Source organism: Microtus oregoni, unplaced genomic scaffold, assembly GCF_018167655.1.
Source record: "Microtus oregoni isolate MIOR12 unplaced genomic scaffold, Mior012 000003F_ref0000135, whole genome shotgun sequence".
NCBI lineage: Eukaryota > Metazoa > Chordata > Mammalia > Rodentia > Cricetidae > Microtus > Microtus oregoni.
This window is the reverse complement of record NW_024543062.1, coordinates 22,830,499-22,842,500: the sequence shown is the minus strand read 5'-3', so window position 1 is coordinate 22,842,500 and position 12,002 is coordinate 22,830,499. Positions and strand designations below refer to the sequence as shown.

Here is a 12,002-nt window from a genome sequence, read left to right as displayed (position 1 = left end):
TTCTGACTTAGGTGCTTGGCTACCTAGCCAGAAAGTCCTCTTGGGTAGCAGCATTTTAAAAAATTATTTTAGTTGCATTATTTTTAATAAAGACTTACTTATTTCAATTTATGTATGTGAATGTTTTTGCCTGCATCTAAGTGTGTGTGTGTGTGTGTGTGTGTGTATAATGCACATGTGTGAGCCTGGTGCTTGTGGAGGTCAGAAGACAGTGTCAAATCCCCTGGAATGGTTGTAAGCTGCCATGTGTGTGATGGGACTTGAACCCAGGTTCTCAGCAAGAAGTACTCTTAACTGTCAAGCCATCTTTCCAGCACAAGATTTTTATTTTTGATATTGTGGGGTTACTGGAGTGAGTTACAGGTGGGTACGAGCTGCCATATGGGTGCTGGGAACCGAGTTCAGGTCCTTTGCAAGGGCAGGAAGCACTCTTAATTGCCAACCCACAGGCTGGCCTTGAACTCAGTTATCCTTCTGACTCTCCCTACTGGGTGCTGGGATTGAAGGTATGCAGCACCTGACTTTCTTTCTTTTACCCATTCTTTTCTTTTTTGAGATATGGTCTCATTATCGCGCAGGGTGACCTCAAACTGCCTATTTAGCCTAGGTTAACACTAAACTCATGATCACTTCCTGATTTCTCTGCTTACAGCCTCAAGGTTTTTTTTTTTTTAATGCAGCAATGCCATGACTTCTTGTTGATAAATGGACAGGTTTATGGTTAAATAATTTTTTGTATTTGGACTTCACATTAGTTAAAGGTGACTTTCATTTGAGATATAAGTTTTGTGACTTCTGTCTATAGTTGAGATGTTTTTAATTGAGATATATTTAGTCAGATTCTTTCTCTGATTTTTTTTTCTCCATCATTATGGGAAATTAAATGTTTGTTGTAATTTGTTAGTTCTGATGTTAATATAAAACTTGCTCCTTACTGCCTTTAATCATAGCATTTGGAAGTCAGAGGCAGGCAGATCTCTGTGAGTTCAAGGCCAGCCTGGTCAAAAGCTAGAGAGATAGCCTGTCTCAAAAAAAAAAAAAAACAAAACAAAACAAAAAAAACTTGCTCCTTTTCTCTTAGCTATTTTGCCTAGTCATTTAAAAGAATTAGGTCAGAAATGTTTGTATTTGTGTAGACCCATGTAGTCCATGTAGGGCTGTAGATGGAGCCTGTGATTTCACCGTATCTCTTGTCTTCCAGAGGGTTTGTGTACTGTCGCAATGAGGAGCTGGAACCAGGATGGGTGGCATATGGCAGTGGCCACCTCCTCCATCGCCCTGTGTCTTTTGACAATAAACCCCACTCCCTTTTTCAGGTCCTAGACCAGAATACCCTCCAGGTGAGTAGCAGAGTACTGTGCTGTCTTGGAAGTAGAAGTAATGTCAGCCAGTACACACAGGCAAAAACACACCTGGCACAGCCCCTGTTTGTTGTTAATCCTTTGGGTTTTTTTTGGTGATTTGACTGAATACGCTTTTTAATTTGTCTTCACATTTATTTGTTCATTATTTCTATTTGAATGTTTTTATTTATACATTTTATAGCTATTTTTATTTGTATCATTGCATTTAATTATTCATTTTTTGGGGAAGACACTTGTTTCTGAGAGTCCATCTTTTCCTTCCATCCTGTGCGTACTAGGGATGGAACTCAGATAGTCAGACTTGGTACCAAGTGGCTTTAGTCACTGGACCAGCTTGCCATCTTGCCCATGGATGTGTCCTTACGATTTTTAATTTTTTATTTTTTTTTTAGTTTTTCGAGATAGGGTTTCTCTGTGGCTTTGGAGCTGTCCTGGAACTAGCTCTGTAGACCAGGCTGGTCTCGAACTCACAGAGATCCGCCTGCCTCTGCCTCCCGAGTGCTGGGATTAAAGGCGTGCGCCACCATCGCCCGGCTTAATTTTTTTTTTTGTTTCAAATTATGATTTGTATGTGTCTGTGTGACTGTACCCTGTGAATGTACAGGTGCTAGTGGAGGCCTAAAGAGGACATCATACCCCTGAGCTGGAGTTGCCCAGCATGGCAGCTGTGTGTGTGTTGTATTCATGCCACAGTCATCTCTTAGCCTAGAGGGGTTGGTTCTCTTCTGCTCTGGGTCCTGAAGCTCAAGCTCAGGTGGTCACATTTGCACTGTGCTCTGAGCCACCTGCCTGTTGTTGGGGGTCAGCCATGATAAGTTAAGTGTGGGCAGATCACCCAAAGGAAGTTCTTTACTTCCAACCATTATCACCTGCCTGAGTAGAACTCTGGCCTTCAATAAATTTAAGTGGAGGCCTGAGTCTCAGTAGTTTACCCTGAGGCAATGCCTGGTTGCGGGAGGAACCTAGCATCACCTGAAAACAGACCATCCAAAGGAAATGCCTACAGTTCCAACTGCTGTAGATGTGACCTTCTCCCAGGTACACACTCACCAGGACACCCCTACACAAATGTCAGCCAACCAGGGGTCCTGAACCTCAGAAACCCCTCACCCCCACCTTTACTATAAAAACCCAACTCTAGCTGAGCTCGGGGCTCTCCATTTATTCCAATACGTTGGACATGCAGAGGGACCAAATTTGCAAACTTGATTATAATAAATGCTCTTTGCTTTTACACACGGGACTCGGTCTCCTTGTTGACTTTTGCGGGGACTTTGCGGATTTTGGCATAATACCCACCTGCCCAGACTTGTTTTTTAACCTCAGCTGGTCTTAAAGTCCCTGTAGCTGAGGATGGTTCCTGAACCTCCTGCTGGGAGCACAGACGTGTGGCACCACACCAGTCAGCAAGCATGGTTTGCTTTTGCGCTAGTAGCTTTTATTTGGGTTTTTCAGTTCTTCTATTTTTGAATTTGATTTCTTTCTTTTTTTAAAAAAAAATATGGAACGCTTCACGAATTTGCGTGTCATCCTTGCGCAGGGGCCATGCTAATCTTCTCTGTATCGTTCCAATTTTAGTATATGTGCTGCCGAAGCGAGCACTATTTTTGAATTTTCTTTCTTTGGTTTGTTTGTTTGTTTATTTATTTATTTATTTATTCCCCCCCCCCCCCCAAGACAGGGTTTCTGTGTAGCCCTGGCTGACCTGGAACTCACTCTGTAGACCAGACTGGCCTTGAACTCAGAGATCCTCCTGCCTCTGCCTCCTGAATGCTGGAATTAAAAGCGCACACCACCGGGCCTGGTTTGGATATTTTTTTAAAACATGGACATCTTTATTCGCTATCATTTCCTCTCATTTTAAGCGCTACTTACTCTCTGGCAGCAATAATAATGTGCTTGGAAAAAAAAAATAATGTGCTTGGAACCAGTGTTATCCATTGGTACCAGGGGCTTTCTTTTTTCTTTTCTCCTTTTCCCTTCTCCCCTTTCTCTGCTTTTCCTTTTAACTTTCTTCTGCTGTCTTCCCTCATGCCCCCTTCGTATTTATTAAGTCATTTTTAAGTAGGCTCTTAGATGCTTTAGACGTAAGTATGTGGTTCCTGGCTGTTAGATATGGCTTATGTTTTGAAATTTATATACTAAGAGAATTTTTCAAGATATTACTTATTTAGAGCTTCATGTTGACTCACTTCACCCCATCCCCATGTGTGTGTGTGTGTGTGTTTCATGGTAGAGTCTTCCTGCTTCAGCTTCTGAATTGCTGGATTAATAGAAGTGTGCCATCACGTGTTGCTTAAAGACACCCCCCCCTTCCCCCCCCCCCCCCCCCCCCCGTGCATGCCCCAAAGCAATCTCAAGTAACCCAAGCTGGCCTTGAATTCACTGTGTAGCTATAGATAACCTTAAATTCCTGACCCTACCTTCAGCTCATTGGTTCTGGGATTATAAGCATGCCTGCTTTTTAAATTTTGTTTTCAATGTTAGAACATACATGCATAGCAGATTCAAAAGATTTAGGAAATATTTTTCTATCAAAATGTAACTTGAATTAAAGTCATTTTCATTTGTTGCTTGACTGTTCATATTTATTTTACGGTCTATTTTATGAACTTTTATGCTCTTACTAATTTTTATTATTTATATGTTATTCATGGGTATAAATAACAGTTTTGTTCTGATGAGAAACCTAATGAATTTTCCTTTTGGAGTACAAAGTGCCAATGAGCTGTCACGTCAGATTAGAATTTCTTCATCCTATGTTAGGTGTGGTGGCTCACACTTTTAATCCCAGCACTTGGGCAGAGGCAGGCAAATCTTTTGTGATTTCAAAAGCCAGCCTGGTCTACAGAGTGAGTTCCCAGACAATTAGAGAGAGCTATATAGTGAGACCCTGTCTTGAAAAACAAAACAAGGGCTGTTCAGTCCCTTCCAGTGTCAAATGCTAGGTGTACTTGGTCCAGGGGAGACTGCAGTCCATAGAAGTGGCCAGCATGAGGCTGAAGGGATGGCTCAGAGGTTAAGAGCACTGGCTGCTCTTCCAGAGGTCATGAGTTCAATTGTCAGCATCACATGGTGGCTCCCAACCATCTATAATGAGATCTGGTGCCCTCTTCTGGCCAGCAGGCACACATGCATACAGAACATTGTATATATAATAAACAAATAAATCTTAAAAACAAGCAAACAAACCTAGGCAGTTTGGATGCTCACCTTACTAGACCTGGATGGAGGTGGGTGGTCCTTGGACTTCCTACAGGGCAGGGACCCTGATCGATCTTTGGGCTGATGAGGGAGGTGGACTTGATTGGGGGAGGGGGAGGGAAATGGGAGGCGGTGGAGGGGAAGAGACAGAAATCTTTAATAAATAAATAAACAAGCAAACAGAATCTTTGCATCCCTCTAATGAAGGACCTTCTTTCCTGTCCAGGTGTGCCAGACAGTGCCCATGCCAGCCAGTCCCCTCCCCACAGGCAGTACCATGAGCACTGTGCACCTCTCCTCGGATGGTACTTACTTCTACTGGATCTGGTCTCCTGCCAGTCTGAATGAGAAAACCCCAAAGGGACATTCTGTCTTCATGGACATTTTTGAACTTGTGGTGAGTTTAATTCTCATTTTGTATCATTTCAGAAAAATATATTTTGCTTTTATTTCAGGTTCATATACAAAGAGCCTGCAACCCTTATAGTACCTAAAGTGTGTTCAATTTTGTCAGCACTGGCTTTCCTCTTGCATGTCCTTGGATACTTGTGGTTTAGGGCTATGTGGGGTCAGTGGATCCTTGCTTTCTGCAGAGTAATCTGGCCACGAGAGGAGGTATCATTACTGTATGCACTGCAAGAGAGTCTTAGCAGAAATGCTTTTGGGCATAACTGAAATAGCAAGAACAGCTCCATGGGCAGAAATAAACACCCGGGATGTCACAGTTGGAGCAATGAGAAGGTATTGGATGTCAACTGAATACTCACTGTGAGCCAATAGTATTTTACCATGTGAGTGGGAAAATGGTCAAGGTACACAGGGCTCCTCCTGATCAAGTGGAGCTTGAGTTCTGACTGCAGGGCAGTAAAGTAGATTCAGTAGATTACTACTGTGGGTAAATAAAGGATTACTTATAACCAACTAAGAAAATAAGTGATGATTTTAAGCAATGAGAAAACCAGTGTAGCTTGCCAGGTGTGAAACTTGGGAAAGCCAGGTGACTGGGAAGACTGGGACAAAGAGGATCATGTTTGAGGCCAGCCTGTGCTACATAATGAGCTTAAGGGTAATTTGTGCTACACAGCAAGGCCATGTGTAAAGAAGGAAGAACGAAGAGGGGACTGGATAGATGGCTCAAAGGTTAAGAGCACTGACTGTTCTTCCAGGGTAGTAGAGTTTGGTTTCTTTCTGGAGTCCAGCTCCAGCAGGTCAGAGAAGCTGGAGAGGAGATATGTAGTTGGCAACTGAACACACAGGAGAGTTATCCAAGGAAGCAAAACTTAATTACTTGTCTTAATTTTCTCCTATTCTTTTTATACCACATAAGGCATAAATTTCTACACAAAAAGATCACTTCACAATCACAAATTACTAATTTTCTAAAAACAAATTAAAATCTTTACAAAAGAGGAAATCACACAATGATCACATTACATATTTTTCTTAGAGGCACACATGTACTTAATTTTCCCTTGTATTGTTTTTTTTTCCCCACCATAACATCTTCATCCAAAGGCAATGATTCTTTTATTATTGATTAAGAAAGTTTAAAGCAAGCCAAGTATATTTTAGCCAATCCCTTTTGTACTGGCAGGCAGCAGTTTGAGGTTACAGTATAGCAAATTCTTACCCTTGTTCTACTTTATAAAACCATACACATAGTGGTCTAGCTAACCAATCTATTTTTCGTTCTTTTTTTTCCTTTTCTTTCGTAAACCGTGGTTTGCCTGCATGTATGCCTGCAGGCCAGAAGAGGGCACCAGATCTCATTCCAGGTGGTTGTAAACCACCATGTGGTTGCTGGGAATTGAACTCAGGACCTTTGGAAGAACAGGCAGTGCTCTTAACCACTGAGCCATCTCTCCAGCCCTTCTTTTTTTCTTTACACACAATAGAGTCATTTAATTTCCTTTCACAACTTTGTTTTTTCAGAGGGCACTCTGAATCCTGTGATTAAATCTGTAAGCTATATGACCAAAGAACTCATACCTAACCTTGGGTGTAGGACATAATTGCCTTTTTGAATCATAAACTTGTTTTTCCACAGGCAGAATCTGTGGATCTATCTATAATGTGTGAAACTTTCTTGATCTCATTTTTTTATTCTCATCAAGTCTCACATAGCAAAAGGATAGTGTTTTCTAATTTTATTTCTTTTTTATATCTCTTTCTGTCACGGCCACCCTCGACCCGCAAGGATGATGTGACCACCGGAGCTCTTCTCACTGCAGTTTATTCCAGGACTTTATTCACTTTCTCTCTCTCTCCCCTCTCTCTCCCCGGGCAAACCTCTCCCAGCCCTTAAAAAGGCATGGGCTTCCTACTCTGGATTGCCAAGTGGGCACTGCCCATAGGCCCACGCATATGCAAGCAGCTGATGATCATTGTGTGATCATAGCATAGCCATAGGAGTTGATTATACATGTCCATCAGGTGTGGCTTCACGCAGCTCGCTACACTTTCATTGAAGCAATTGTCAGAGCAACCTAAACCAATTCCCTAATCATCTTCACTAACTGTCTTAAGCACTTGTATCTTTAAATCATCGATCCAACTAAGCAACATTGTTCTATAAAAATCATTGTCATTATGATCTACAAGTAAATTACCCAGTGAGGAGTGTGATTTTCTCATGAAACAATCACACTATACTAGATACAGTGGGATTCTTCCACTCAACAACCACACTGGAGTCAACCCCCTGCCCCCACCCCGGGCAGGGTTTAGTTGTGCTAACTGGTGAGCTGTACTCAATAAGCTCTATTGCCAACTGCAGTTCCTCCCACATGCTCACCTCCAGTTCCCAGTACCTACATGGTAGCTCACAACCATTTAAACTCCAGTTTCAGGGGATCCAATGTCCTCTTCTGGCCTCCTTGGGCACTGCACAGATGTAGTATATGTATACGTGCAAGCAAAACACTCATACATAAAATAAAATAATTTTGTTTTTGTTTTGTTTTTCATGACAGGGTTTCTTTGTGTATTCCTGACTGTCCTGGAACTCACTCTGTAGGCCAGGGCTCCTGTCTCTGCCTCTATAGTACTGGAATTAAAGGCACATGCCACTATCACATGGCTTTAAAAAAAATTAAGAGAAATTTCATAATGAATGGTATGGGTTGTTAGATTAATAGACATCTGATACAAGAATAGAAAATGCCTACACCATGGTACATTATTGTAAAATTTTAGATTATCCAAAATAAAGTGAGAATTTTGAAGTTTCTAGAAATAAAACACACATATATACGAAATGATGAGGAATTAGGAAAAGACTAGGCTAGTCAGTAGGTTTCTCGATGCAAAAATAGAGACATATTTTCACAACCCATGGGAAACTGATTCCCAAAGTATAAACCAACTGCGAAGACAACACAAAGCTGGGTTTTGTATCTGGTTATGCAGTCAAAGACCACACCTGCTGGAAGTGCTGGGACAGCTGAAACGGCCTTGCTGTTTAGAGCAGAAAGCAAATACCGGGGAGGGGAGTCTGCTTTAGGCTGAAAGAGACCTTTGAATCATTTGGGGGAGATCTGACTGAAAGAAGTCAGCTTTGTGCTTTGTGTTGTCAGTTCTCCTTCCACTGACTTGGGTTGACAACACCTGTACCTGTTGAGGCATCTTACAGGTCCTGTTTAAGATTCACAATCTTCCTGACTTTTGAGTGCTGGGATTCGTAGATGAGCCACCATGCTTGGCTTGTTCCTTTCTTCTTTCTTTCATTTCTTTTTTGTCTTTGAGATGGGGCCTCACTGTGTAGCCCTGGCTGTCCTCAAACTTATATAGATATTTCTGCCTCTGCCTCCTATGTACTGGAATTGAAGATGTATGCCACCATGCCTGGCTTTCCATTCTCCCTTGAGTCTTCTTGAGGTGCACATGTCACACCACCGCACGGCTCTTTTCCAGTCTAGTAGCAGCTTACTTTTGTTGTTAGTGGTCTAACAGCCTTCTCTTTACTTTACTCAAGCTTGTAGCTGTGTGTGACGTAATTGATCTATACACTGTGACAGAAACTGCTCACCTTCCTGTGGAAATGCAGAGCACATCTTCTCACTGACCGTCCCTTCCTGGCCTTGTATGCCCATTCTCCTAGCAATCATGAGCAACAACTTGTTTCCAAGACCCCTTCCTTCTGTTCTAGCTGCTCTTCTTCCTCATTTGGTATATGACTCTCTGCTTCAGGTGCTCAAATTGGCTTCCCAACCAGAACCTGTTCCAGGAACTGGAGGTTTATAACTCAAATGGATAAACTGTCAGTAGGATTTAACTAAATGGCTTGTCTTTCAAAATGACTTGTAATGAAATGCCTTTTACAATGATTAACTAACCATTATAGGAAGACAGGTATATGATGTAAGAGATGGAATATAAGTGAGACAGCTCAGTAAGTCAGGGAACCTGCTACCAAGCCTGAATACTTGAATTCAGTCTCCAGGACCCATATGGTAGAAGGAGAGAATGACTTCCACAAGTTGTCCTCTGACCTCCTAGCAAGTGTCATGACACACACATACCCATACAAACACATTGTATTATTAGTTAGGTCCTATTGCTGTGATAAACATCATGATCAAAAACAGTCTGAAGAGGAGAGACTTCATTTTAGCTTAAGGACATAGTTTACCATTCAGGGAGGTCAGGGCAGGAGTCTGGAGGCAGGAACTGAAAGAGAGCTAATGGAGGAAGCTGCTTATTGTTTTGCTCTCCATGGCTTGCTCAGCCTGCTTTCCTATACAGCCCAGGACCCCATGGTAGGCTGAATCCTCCTCCACCAATAACTAATCCAGAAAATTTCCACTCACTTTTAATTCCAGCACTTCAGGAAGCAAAGGCCAGTGATCTCTGTGAATTCAAGGCCAGCCTGGTCTAATAGTGAGTTCCAAGATAGCAAGGACTATATAGTGAGACCCCGTCTCAAAAACAAAAAACAAAACAAAAAAAAAACCAAAAACACAAAACAAACAAAAAAAGAAGGAAAGAAAGAAAATGTCTACAGGCCATCTTATAGGGACATTTTCTTATTTTGAGGAGCTCTCCTCCAAGACTACCTAGCTATGTCATGTTGACAAAAAACTAACCTGCTCACTCTGAAAGAAAGAAAAGAAAGAATAAAAGGAAGGAGTAAGTGAAGAGAAGCAGGAGGGAGTGTAGAGGGCATCCTGCAGAACTGGCCATCTCAAACAAGTGACTTCTAGCAGTGGCAATGTGTGGCTCTTCTGCTGCCTGTGGCACAGCAGCCATCATCCCAGTGAAGTCAGCTTCACTCGGCTGGGAGCCTGACTGGACTGTGACATTGAAGGTGGCCACTCATCCCTAGGGTCCCTCACCATTATGCAATAGTCTCAACTGAAGCAGGGTCTCATGGTGGCTGGGTTACAGGAAGGAGTTCTTTAGGTAGCTGAACACTCATCATGGCTCCTGAACCTCATGTTATGTGCAACAGTAATATAGTCAAGTTCAGAGTGGGCGAACTCAACTGTGCGGGCATACAGGGGACATCATTATGCTCAGGAGATCCAGGCCTCCTCAAACTCCAGACCCTTAGAATTCCAACCTTTGAGGCTACAGAACTGCCCGCACAGCAGCCTGCCTTGAGCTCCTGCTGGGGACTCCTGTCACTCTGTACCTCTCAGAACACTCTTTTTAGGTCCTGCTTGTTTTGTCCTGGAAGGTCTCTTGTTCCTGTAACCATACGCTGCTGCTGCTTCTCGTGGTCTGACTCAGTGGCACCTTACCCCTCTTGTGCTCTCTCCTCAAGTCCTAGGTCTCTCCCCCTTCTCCCTAAGAGAGAGTTCTCACAAACTGTGATCTGGATAAGTGAGCTACCCATCTTTATTCACCCGAGCCTTTTGTGGTTGTTTTCCTTTTTAAGGCAGGGTCTTTCTATATAGACCAAGCTTGCCTCTGCTCTGAGAGTGCTGGATTAAAAGCATTTGCCAATGAGCAATTACTATATTGCTTTGTCTGGGTAGCTGGTTGGTGAAATTTTGTCTTCATTGACTTGTGTAGGAGCATGGGAGTTAATTAAGAAAAGGGGAAGAGAAAACATAAACACAGCTGCTGTTAAATGCTGGGAGGAAAGAAAGTAGGGCAGTGGGAGAAGACACAGCCTCCTTTGTCTTAGGTGGCTGGTGGGGCCCTTCCTAATAGGCAAGGTGAGCAGTTTGCTTGAGACCAAAGGATTTTTTGAGACATGGCACCTCGATAATGGACAGTCTGCAATGAGGGGACAACAAGTATACAAGTATACAAGGCTTGCAGTAGAAGGCCAGTGTAGCATCCAAGAGGGGACAGGCCATGGTCACTGAGAACATGGTGACAGAGGGCCAGGCTGAAGCAGCCGAGGCTGAGAAGGTTAGCAGATGCTAGCCTTCATGACCTTCATAGTAGCATGGATTGTTTAAATACCTTCATTTATTTGCAGGTTAGGGGAAGCACTTGCCATGGCATGAATATAGAGGTCAGAAGACAGCTTTTTTGCATTCCTCAGGCTTGACAGCAAACGTTTTTACTGACTGGGCCATTTCACCAACCCAGTATCATGGGTGTAGCTGGGAAATCAACAAAGGGCTTAAACAGGACAGGGTGTGAATTTATGGTACTTTAAAAAAGATTTTATATTTAATTATGTGTCTGTGTACGTGAGTGCCAGTGCCCACAGAGGCGAGGGGCATTAGATCTCCTGGAGCTAGAATTACAGTTGTGAGCTGCCCTAAGTAGATGGTGGGAACCAAGTGCTCTTAACTACTGAGGTATCTCTCCAGTCCAGGGTTTATGTTTGTTTTAAAGTGACTTGTGGTGTGTGGCAAATTCACTAAGTAGCAGTAGAAGACTGGCTAGAGCTGGCCAGAGGCCTGGACTGGGAGAGAAGCCCCTTGTCACAGCTAACTGTGCTACTACTCACTGCTCCCAGCTGTACTCTCCTTTTGAGGTTAGTAGTCATGCACCTCTCTGAACTGCATGGTGTTGCTAAACTCTTCAAAAGCAATGAGTTTATTAGGGTTCCTTACAGCCTTATAGATGAGCTGTTAATTTATGGGGACGGGAGAGCTTCCACCAGGACTTTCCTTGCAGCTTCAGAGAGGGCAACTCTCTTCCCAACTCTTCCCTGGTCTATACACACTATAGCCGTTCCCCAAGGCCACGTGTAGTTGATACAGAGGAGCACACAACAGGTGGTAGGGAGTGGCTGGAATTTCAAGTGAGGGTCTCTGATCCTCCTTACTCCTCCTCCTCCATGAGGGATTATAAACTGTTAACATACTCAAGGGATAAATAACCCTTTTGTAAGGGGGTGCAGGTGAAGTCCACAAGAAGGTGGTTTCTTGGTTCAGAGTACAGTCACCCCATCACTGAGGTTATACAGATTTAGTACTCATGCCCTAAACCTGTTCCTCCTACTGCTCACTGGTGCTTTGTCATCTCAGG

At 43.0% G+C, this 12,002-nt stretch overlaps 1 protein-coding gene and 1 non-coding gene across 9 annotated transcripts in view; one reads left to right on the top strand and one right to left on the bottom strand.

Moving 5' to 3' along the window:
* Positions 1 to 12,002, top strand: part of Hectd4 (HECT domain E3 ubiquitin protein ligase 4) — a 191,178-nt gene that overhangs the window by 52,407 nt on the left and 126,769 nt on the right. For all 8 annotated transcript variants that reach the window (XM_041649106.1, XM_041649103.1, XM_041649105.1 and 5 more), the window contains exons 6-7: positions 1,202 to 1,340; positions 4,795 to 4,965. In XM_041649106.1, coding sequence (XP_041505040.1) covers positions 1,202 to 1,340; positions 4,795 to 4,965 — 310 coding nt within the window. The remainder of the gene's footprint in view (positions 1 to 1,201; positions 1,341 to 4,794; positions 4,966 to 12,002) is intronic.
* LOC121446651 lies at positions 2,860 to 2,966 on the bottom strand. Its single transcript, XR_005974086.1, has one exon. It is a non-coding gene; the product is annotated as a U6 spliceosomal RNA (small nuclear RNA).